This window comes from Aulonocara sp. 'chitande type north' Nkhata Bay, linkage group LG6 (assembly GCF_057382095.1).
Source record: "Aulonocara sp. 'chitande type north' Nkhata Bay isolate Kocher_YH1m ecotype deep benthic linkage group LG6, A_spYH_male_GT1.1, whole genome shotgun sequence".
In the NCBI taxonomy this organism is placed as follows: Eukaryota; Metazoa; Chordata; class Actinopteri; order Cichliformes; family Cichlidae; genus Aulonocara; species Aulonocara sp. 'chitande type north' Nkhata Bay.
The window spans coordinates 33,739,820-33,750,923 of record NC_141349.1 but is presented as its reverse complement, the minus strand read 5'-3'; the positions used below and the strand labels follow the sequence as shown (position 1 = coordinate 33,750,923).

Sequence of the window (11,104 nt, the reverse complement as noted above, 5' to 3'; positions counted from 1 at the left end):
TTTTGTATATTAATATCAAAAATTAAAGTAACAAAAGAGCAATTTTAGAATTTAAAAAAAAAAAACACTGTTCATGTGATGTCCAAATTAAGCACATTGTCACTTCCTCTTAGGTCCCAGAAAAAGGAGATGCAATAGTCATGCTGTCATTGCTGAGAGCATTTTTTTTATATAGTTGCATGCTCATTCTTTTTAAACTTATGACCATGCCATCACTGAAACAACTGTGGGAAGCTCTTTAGATCTGGACACAAAACTAAACTGATGGGAATTCACCAAGCAAAGGTCACGACCGTGTGACATTACAAAAACACATTCTTGGCCCAGACTCGTGAGAATTCATATGCTAACTATGACAAATCTGTGCCACTGGTCAAGTGGCTCAAAGAACAAATAATGACGTGAAGACATTTCATGTTTTAAAATGTTAAAAGTCCGTCTCTCTCCGACTTTGTCATGGTCCCCGTGTCTGCTCGGCCAGCTCCAAAAGGCCACATGTGTTTGGTGTACATTCTCCTCTCTCCTCCCCGCCAGGGCGGAGCTCACTGCAGGCTCCCGCCCTTGGCACACACCTGCATCTCGTCAGGCTCTGATTACGGGTTGGACTCTTAAGGCCGGGACGCAGACAGCCTCACCGCTGGATGATTATGCTAGACACATTAGTGAACCTCTGCCTTGAATCCTTAAGCTTTGTAAACTTGCTGCGATCTCTGTGTAATCTTATTTTCTCCTGTGCACAGTTTTCCCCGGACCCGTGACTAACCTGTTGTTTCAACCACTGTAAAGAAGAAGAGCTAGTATGTGTGTGACTCCAATCCCGGACTTCCCTTTCGGACCTAGGACCCCCGTTCCCCTCACTGTATATATCTGCACCTGGTGATTGTGTAAATAAACGTTGTTTTCCCCTGAACTCTGCTCTGCGCCTGAGTCCTACTACACCGCATGACAGACTTCGTAATACTATGAAGGAATAAAAACACGTTACTGAACATTATTAAATGTTTAAACTCTGTAATGGAAGATGTTTTTTCATATTTGGTCGGTTATGAATTGGTGACATCTTTGGTACTTATGAAATTTCTTCCACACTACATATAGTATGAGTCTGGGAACACACAGATGTGAACAGGCTGCTGCACAGCTGCTAGGTTGTAATTTTACTTTGGGGGGTTTTTCAGCTATTTTTTCTGTGCATTTTGGTATTTTTTGTCATTTGTGGATCTGAATCTGAAATATATTTCCTCCCATGTGGTTGTCTTGTATGTTTTTCCCCTTCAGAAGGCACCCTAATGTCTACACGGTCATTTTTACAAGCAATTTTTAAACTCATGGATATCAAATGAGTGGTTTAACTGTTTATGATTGCATTATTATAGCTCAAAACGTGCACAGTCCTAATATAAGTACACTTCAGAAAAAAAATATTTCTTCTAATACAGATTAGACAATTTTGTTTAATATGGTATACAGTGATTTGATTCTTAACAAAGGCTTTTATAATGTTTTGTACATTAGATCAGGAACGTTTCTATCTTGTATCGTTGCATTTTGACAGTGTAAGCTAAGGAGAGGACAAGAAGGGAGGAGGACAGTGTGCAGATGCATTCCAGTGGAAGAAAAAACTCCCACACATACATGCTGTTAGCTGTCAGTCGATGCAGAGTTCCAGTAAAAGCTTCCTGAAAGCTGATACGAGACAACAACAATAGTAGGAGTAAAAATTTTCTGCAAAATATGAAAATTAACCCAACATGCCTAGTAATGCCAAATGTTTAAATCTCAGCGTAATTTGCTTAATCAAACATCAATGTAGATGAACCTATTAATTATTTTCTCTGGTTTCTTTCAATGAAACGCCAGAGCGTCGACAGCATTACGATCCATTCTTGCACAAGGTGTAAGCACTGCATAGATGTTTACCAACGAGACACGCTGGGTTTTCTTAAGCTGCAAACAAAACAAAAAAAGCAAGATAGCATTAGAATCTAAAAGAAAGAGATCATTTGTAATCATGAAACCGCTCACTTTAACTCAGCTCACCTCTTATGATCACTCTGGTTGTAGCCTCAGTGGAGCCAATGTGGTTTGTGGCCACACATTTGTATGTTCCACTGTCGCTTTGTTTAACTTTGGCTATCAGGAGCTTTCCGTCATTTGTGAGCTCTGCTGTGGGGGACAGGCTGGGCCGGCCCACCCGACTCCATGTGAACTGAATGGGATGAGTGCCGTGGGCAAGGCATTGCAACTGCAGTGCATCTCCGGGTTGGAGCCTCACCTGATCGGGTAGGATGGTGGTGTATGGGGGTGCTGTGTGGAGAGGAGAAAGATACAATTTTGCTTACCATGAGCAGTGGCAAGGACTCTGGATGTGTGGGATCTGTGTTTAAATATCCTTATGTCCACTCACTCTCCACCTCCATATCTGAGTAAGCTTCACTGTAGCCATGTATGTTAGTCGCGTTACAGATGTATTGTCCCGAGTCTTGGCGCCCCACGCTGGTTAGTGTTAGAACTCCACCATTAACTGTGTGTTTCCATGGCAGTGGAGCTCGTAGCTTGGACCAGGTGATAAGAGGAGGAGGGGAACCTAAAAGGGAAGACCAGATTTGAAGGGCAGAATGAAAACTGAGAAGCAGAACTATGAGTCATCTAAAATATGAGCATTATAGGCATCTTACCACTGGCCTGACACTCTATTGTGACTGTATGTCCCTCCACTGCCGTAATTTCAGTAGGGGTCACTGAAGCTACCGGCGACCCGGGCTCCCTCTCGACAATGATTTCAATTTTGGCCTCAGTCATCCCCTCAGTGTTTTCAGCGAGGCAAATATAAACTCCCGAGTCATCTGGATGTATCACAGGAAACTGAGAAAACAGAATATCATTTTCTTTTTCATTCATTTGAACTATTTTTCTATCCTAAATGTGAAAATCAGTTTAACCAAAACTTGAGCACAAGTTAGTATTTCACCTTGATGGTGTTGACATCATTTTCTTCAGCGGTAACCAGCTTCAGGGTGGAGCCTTGGCGTTTCCAGGACAGCGTGGGATTTGGCCTGCCTTGGGCACGGCATTCCACCGACACGGCCTCACCTTTCCTGACTCTCAGCGGCCCCGAAGGCGTTAGTCGTACTTTAGGTGCGTCTAAAAGCAAGAAAGGGATACACTACACATACTGAAAACTCTAAATATGCCTTTTTTCCCCTTTTTTTCTTTTTTACAAAAGACTGACAGCAAACAGTTGGTTATGTATGCCTACAGCACTGTAATACGTAGTTTGCTCCTATATGATGTTGGTGTCAGTGCAGAACCAGTTCTGCTTTGGTTCCTTTAAAAGAACCAGCCCACATTTCAATATAATGTTACATAGAATTCAATAGCAGAGCTTAAACTAATTTGGGAAGAAAATCATGGCGTATCTTTGAGAGAATTTGTGGAGATAGCGGTTACCATAGCTACTGTTTCCAGCGTCGGGTCCCAACGCTGTCTGATCTCACCACTAGCACCGGTCTTTTTACTCAGTGAAACCCTAAACATTTTATTTTTAACATCAATTTTTTCCTAAAGTTTCATTAAATACTAATTTACCCTTCATTAACAAAAGTTATAGTAAATTTTTACAGGGTTATGTGTCATTGAAAACATCTGTATATAAAATGTGTTTCCAGGGAACCCACGCTTTCTGGTTTTGCACAGTTGGGAAAAACTGGACTTTGAATACAAGCTCACATTTGACGGTCAGCATAACGCTGGCGGTGCTGCGGCCGGCAGCGGAGGACACCATACAGCGGTACTGCCCGTGGTTTCCAGGTACAGCGCTAGTAACCGTGAGCACAGACCCATCAGGACCGACTTTTATGTTGTCTACAGGGAAACAGGGAGACTTAAGTTAGACCTTACAAATGCTGTACAATAGTGATTGTTTTAACATGTTGTCTGTCCTGACCTGGTAATGCTTGGTTGTTGGCCTTTTTCCACTGTACCTCGAGTGGCCGTGGGTTAGAGTCTGTCAGTTTTACATTGCACCTAAAACTGACAGACTCTCCTTTGCGCACAGTAGCAGCTTGTGGCTCCACTGAGATGACGGGAGCCTGACCAGCCACTGCACAGAGAAACACAACTATCAGCACACAGTAAATACATACTTTAATTAAATAAACTTTGTGGCCACACACTTTATTATTTTAAGTATTTTAAGTAATGAATCTGCAATGACTTATAGTTCAGGCAGTCTTTTTTCTCAGAATATAAACATAATAGTGCTTTCATTGTTAATTCAGTTATATTCTATTTAGGAAATACTTGGCTTGGACATTAAATGTAGGTTGCAGTGTTTGTGCTGCTTTACGGTCATATTAGCAACAGGTCACTGAGGTTACTGTAGAGTTTAATGACTCCTGGCCAGTGTTCATGTTCACAGTTCAGAACACAGTTCACATTCAGTGTTAATTAAATTGCTGTTCCTGTAGCTATACTAGCTTTTGATGTAGTGTCAGCATATTGCAAAGAGCTCTAGATTTTATTACAAAATTCAAAAAATAAACCAGGTTATTTATAGTCACTTTGTGTGAATGATTAGTTGTTATTATTATTAAGTCATCCAAACTAATATAAAGTACATTTATAAAGTGCAGATTATCTGTCATGTTCATTTTACTGCTCAATTTAGGTAATGGCTTATTTCAATTCTTCATTCTTGCATTTTTCTAGGAACTGAGTTTGAATACTTATACTGCGTGTAAGAATACACGTACGTCTTTGTGAACCTTTTGACACATCTGGGTAAAACACAGAGTACACAAACGCGAGCCCAAAGCAAACAACCCGAACAAATACTCAGACTGAACGGGCAGTCGATGACGAAACAACAATGTACAAAAGATGAGGTATTTTTCTCAATGAAGACTTTGCTGAATAACATCAGAACATTGTTAGATGTGTTTAATTTATCTAAATCACACGTGGAGTTTGAGATAGCTGTCCCTTATATTTAAGTCTGGGGAGAAAAAAGTCTGTTTCAACATGTCTGTGAAGGTTCTCAGTCATCCAGGTCATCGTAGTCAAAGGAGCTTGTAAAGAAAAGCGTCTGGACTTCTTTAAGTTACTTGAAGACGTTTCACCTCTCATCCGAGAAGCTTCTTCAGTTCTAAGGTCAAATGGTGGAGAGTCCCAGATATAAACCTAGTGGGAGTGACCCCCCCACAGAGGGACAAAAGGACCCCATGATGATTTCAACATGTTTGTTTCAACAGTTAATGCCTATCAGTATTTTGCTTAGAAAGTACTTTTATTCCAATGGGAACTACTGCAGTCTGTGAATAATCCCCAGTGAATCTTGCAGGTATTTTTATTCCAGTGGGTTCAATCTTGTTTCAGTTAGGCCTTTAAAGTACTTAAACAGACATTGTGTTGCCATCTTCCAACAAATGCCTTTCTCCTCTTTCATTAAATCAAATGAAATGACTCACCTGAGTATATTAGAGAGAACAGGATCAGAGCCCCACGTGATAAATCCATGATGAACACAGAGCAGACTAACTTTCTCTGCTGTGCAACCTCGCTGTCTGTCTTTCTGTCTGTGCCTCTTATCACTTTCAACCTTTAACCCCTTACCAACCCCTTACCCTATTCAAATATCCTCTACAAATGCCAGTTAGCTATTAAACGGTTATATTTTTACAATCTTTTTCAGTTAATTATTTTCTGATTCTGGTGACCTGAATGATATATCTTTTGAGCCAAGACCACGCCAACTAAAACAACTAATTTCACACAGTTGACAAGCACTGAACTTGCAGGAGATATATGGGGAAAAGCACCGGAATTAGATTTAGTGAGTGTTTTATTAATTATTTATAAGTCTGTCGAACTACAGGAGGACTGTGATTTTACTGCTATGCTTTAGAGGATTATTCTGCTTTCCAAGAAAATAACATTCCTGCAGTGAAAAGCCTCCGTGTGTCTGTATTGATTGGTGAGCTTGGTGATAGTGGCTGATGAAACTGATTTTTCAGGACTGTGAAAACAGAGCTGCCCTTGTTTTTGTACTGTGTGCAGATAATGACAGTCATTTATATGGAATGTCACCAGATATCACTCATAAGAACATTATTGTTTGTCATATTAGATAAGCTCATATCAACATTTTAACATGTAACTCTAATAGAACTACTGTTGGAATAATAAGCTGGTGGTTTTTATTGGATAAAATATAAAATGCCATGTAGCAAATAATGAGTAACATATTTACAGATCAACAAATTACTGTAACTAAAGAATAATAAAAACTGTTTTAAATTACTTAAATACTAAAAAACTAACATTCCACGGTATCAGCATGGTCATTTATCATACAAATTATTGATGTAGCACTCACTTCATTATCAGATATTTCACAGAAACAGTCCATCCTGGCAGCTCTCACTCTCTAACTTAATCAGTTTGTCCTCTTACTCAAATGTCTTTTGAGGACTGATTTTCTAATCCTGGAAGAAGAGATTTTCACAACATTCTCCTGTTTTAAAATGAACATTAAATTAGCCAAAACATTAAAACCGGGATCAGTATACAGTTCTGATCTGGATGATGTGATTGCAGTTATATGGGAACGTCTGATTCACTTTTTCAGTGAATTCAGTTCTGCAGTTAATCAATCCCTATGCTTTAGTTTGGCACAAAGAAGTCACAACTTCTTTTTATACTAACCTGTATGTGTTCAGCTGAAATCCTTGTCAGACAAACACACTACCAGTCAAAAGTTTGGACACACTTTCTCATTTAATGGTTTTTCTTTATTTTTATGACTATTTACATTGTAAATCCTCACTGAAGGCATCAAAACTACGAATGAACACATATGGAAGAATGTAGTGAACAAAAAAGTGTGAAATAACTTAAGCATATTTTATATTTTTGGATTCTTAAAAATAGCCACCCTTTGCTTCGATTACTGCTTTGCACACTCTTGCCATTCCCTCGATGAGCTTCATGAGGTAGTCACCTGACATGGTTTTCCAACAGTCCTCTAGGAGTTCCCAGAGATGCTGAGCATTTGTTGGCCCTTCTGCCTTCACTCTGCGGTCCATCTCATCCCAAACCATCCTGATCGGGTTTAGGTCAGGTTACTGTGGAGGCCAGACCATCACTCTCCCTCTTGGTCAAATAGCCCTTACACAGCCTGGAGGTTGTCCTGTTGAATAATACATGACGGTCCAACTGAATGCAAACCTGATGGGATGGCATGTTGCTGTAGGATGCTTTGGTAGCCATGCTGGTTCAATCTGTCTTCAATTTTGAATAAATCCCCAACAGTGTCACCAGCAAAGCACCCGCACACCATCACACCTCCTCCATTCTTTATGGTGGGAACCATGCATGTAGAGACCATCTGTTCACCTTCCTTTTCTGTGTCGCACAAAGACACGGCAGGTGGAACCGAAGATCTCAAACTAGGGCTCATCAGACCAAAACACAGATTTCTACTCGTCTATGTGTTTCTTGGCCCAAACAATTCTCTTCTGCTTGTTGCTTTTCCTTAGTAGTGTTTTCTTAGCGGCTATTAGACCATAAAGGCCTGATTCACGCAGTCTCCTCTGAACAGCTGATGCAGAGATGTGTGTGCTACTGGAACTCTGAGTGGCATTGATCTGGGCTCTAATCTGAGTTGCTGCAATTTCTGAAACTGGTTACTCAGATGAATTATCCACAGCAGCGGTGGTGATTCTTGATCTTTCCTGGGGCGGTGCTCACGTGAGCCAGTTTTGTCGTAGCGCTTGATGGATTTTGCGACTGCGCTTTGGGACACACTCAAAGTTTTAGCAATTTTCCAGACTGACTGACCTTTAGTTCTTAAAGTAATGATGGACTGTCATTTGTCTTTACTTAGCTGACTGGTTCTTGCCATAATATGAATTATAACAGCTGTCAAAGAGGGCTGTCAGCTGTGCACCAACCTGACTTCTGCACAGCACAACTGATTGTGCTCATCTGCTATTTTGAAGAATCTAAAATATAAAACACAAGTTTTGAGTTATTTATCAGTTTTTTCTTTGCTACATAATTCCATATATCTTGCTTCATATATTTGAAGTCTTCAGTATCTACATTGTACAAAGTAGTAAAAATAAAAAAATAAAAAAACATCAAATGAGAAGGTGTGTCCAAACTTTTGACTGGTAGTGTATAAGAGATATATTTCATGATTGTAAAACATATTACCATGGTTATTTTACTGGATCAGGATAAACAAAGATCACGTTTTGGACAAGATCACTAGTCCAAAATCTATATACAAAGAATCTCCAAGAATAAATAATAAGAATTTGATTTGCTGACATTCACCACAGTGACTTTTTTTTTTTAAGTCTGAATAAATAAAGAAAAGAGACGCCAAGAGACAATAAAATTTTGTGAGTATACATGACCTGGTTACAAAGTCCCCAGATGCCAATTTAGATGCAGTGACATGTGAATGCCCTCTAGTGGTGTGGAGAGTGGATTGCGCACAGAAGCAGCACTGAATGTTCTAGAATGAGACCACAACCCCCTTTCCTCATAATGGTTAAGTAAAAATACTTACCTGTTTAAAGATGAGAGAATTTGAATTTATTAAAATCATATTATACCAAGTTTGTGTCCAAAGCGACTCTACAGAAACTTGTTGAATGACAACGGCTTTATTTGTTAAGTGATGTTTGTCTTGTTATGTGCTTTTATAAAAAGAAAGAAAGATACAATCATAGCTTCAAAACCTAAAAAGAACAGCATGCATCTTTTGCTTTATTAATAGGCTACAGCGTTAAGATGAAAGGTCCACATCTGGTTTAACACCACATGCAGGCTCTAGTCCTTTTTTTAAGTTATTTTCATTTTTATGATTAAAAAGATAGTAGTGTCAGCACAATTAAAATGTGAGAGGTTAAAAGAGAATCCCAGAAAGAGGTGTACAAAAGCACCACAAATCCAAATAAAAGAAAAGTTTGGGGGAAGATCTGTCCGTGTTCGTTTGTGACGCCACTTGACGCTGGCCTAGTGGGGAAGGGATAGTAGTAGTAGTACGTAGTACCTGGTCAGGTTCACAGTCCATCACACACCATCAAGCTAAAATACCTATGATGAAATTCTAATCGATACTGTAGAAGGAGTAAAGATTCTTGTAAACAACAAAGGGACAGACAGCAGACGCCACTCTGCGAAATAAGTGACGTAAGCCTATCATTCATTCAAACAGATGATCTAAAAATCCTGCTTATGTGTGTTTAAGTGTTCGGTCAATAAATCTGATTCTGATACAACAAAAAGCCATAGCCATGACTTTAACCACTATTAGTTTACAGCTGACGCTTCACTTTTAGTGAAATTTATAAGTACGTTTTTGGTCGATGACACACAAGATGCCAGAGAAGTGCAGACTTCAGCTTTTTTTGCAGGGTTTCACAAATATACTGCATTGACTGTTTGGAAATTACAGCCATTTTTATACAAAGTAAATACGGAATTCATTTGTAACAAAATGATATTTCAGTTTGAGCTACGATTTTTACAATGATGACGACTTTTTAGTCTTGATCTGTAATCTAATGTTAATATTCAGGAGCTGACACGGCAAGAACGATTTTAACATCAAACCTTTTGGGGGGGGGGGCTCAGCTCCCAGGTTATGCATTAATAAAAGAAGAATAGTTAATAAATTACTTGACTTTTATGTCACAAAATACTTGTTAAGGAAGTGAATAATGCTTCTGGCCAAAGTCTTCAGCCCTCTATAACTCTGGAGAAGTCAATTTAACTGTATCTGTCACAATGTTTCTTTCAAAAGCAGCCTAATTAGTTGGATGGCTGATTGCATTGTCTAAGATTAATAACAACGAATGACATTCAGTCATGTGGCATTATTTACACTGGAAAAATCAGACTGATTGCCACCCTGATTTTTCCAGTGTCTATGTGAGCAGCACAAGTCTTATTTATTCATGACAAGCTTCACTATTGAAGAATCCAGTGCTTATGTGTGTGTGTGCCACATAAAATTAGTATGTTACGATCACAAGACATTTAAACCTGTTTTTGTTCTAACCTGTACTGTCTCCAAAAGACTCTAGAATATAACATTAAAATAAAATGACAAACAAAATTAAAATACACGATTATTGTTCATTTTAGGCTACTGCAGTTATTTTCAGGCATGTTAAAGTGAAATCTGGGGCAACAGTGATGCTGCACTTCTTGGCCAGCTCCTCCTTGACTTCCTCATTAGGGTAAGGGTTGGCCAGATGGGAATAAAAACATTCATTCAAAATCTCTGTTGCCTGTTTGCTGAAATTCCTGCGTTTCCATCTGATGGCAATACATATATAAAACACTATTTAATTTAAAAAAATGCCGGCAGACACTTGAAGACTAAACTTAAAGATGAGGCAAGGAAATAAATATGAAAACCAACCTTGCATCCAGGAACCTGGAACGTAGGATCATGACAGCTTCACACGTGCTCTGCTTTAACTGCGTCTGGATAGCCCTGAACTTACGGTGGATGATTGAAACCATTCGCTCAATCTCTTTGGATGAGATGGGTCGCGTGCGGGACTGCTCCCTCAGCAAGTTGATCACATGGCTGGTGAATTCATTGCAAGCCTGATTGGGATGAAGGCAAAGAGTTCAGGCGTGAATGTGACCAAGAGGGCCAAAGACAAGAATTCTAACACACCTCAGTGATGTAGTCGACACCCTTGTCTGTTCACCCTAAAGTCTCTTAACAACACACCTGTTCATATTTTTCCAGTTCCGCATGATAAATCTCTCGAATTTGAGAGAGTTTCTCTTTGTAGTCCACATGTTCTAAGCTCCCATCATCAGGCGTTCCTCCGGCTGCTGCGGCCACCACTGCTGCAGAGGCTCCACCCTTCTCTGGACCAGCAACCCCCTCTGCTAACAGCATATTGTCCAGTCACATTATCTGAGCATTTGGAGGGTCTTCTTGTTGGACACCTTGGATACTCAGGGCTATAGAGCAGAATATAAACTGCGATGGCCACAATAGATTCGAAATAAATCAATCAAGTTCAAGACATGCAGCATGTCAAGCATCTCCACTCTTCACATATAC

The 11,104-nt window shown here is 39.6% G+C and overlaps 1 protein-coding gene across 1 annotated transcript; it reads right to left on the bottom strand.

Moving 5' to 3' along the window:
* Window positions 1-1,342: 1,342 nt before the first annotated feature.
* Window positions 1,343-5,617, bottom strand: sid4 (secreted immunoglobulin domain 4). The gene is made up of 8 exons (XM_086296443.1): window positions 5,469-5,617; window positions 3,947-4,102; window positions 3,730-3,864; window positions 2,972-3,144; window positions 2,679-2,865; window positions 2,408-2,587; window positions 2,041-2,307; window positions 1,343-1,947 (listed from the first exon to the last, which is right to left on the bottom strand). The coding sequence occupies exons 1-8, from the start codon at window positions 5,515-5,517 to the stop codon at window positions 1,943-1,945; spliced, it is 1,152 nt and encodes a 383-aa protein (XP_086152569.1). The 5' UTR covers window positions 5,518-5,617; the 3' UTR covers window positions 1,343-1,942.
* Window positions 5,618-11,104: the final 5,487 nt, after the last annotated feature.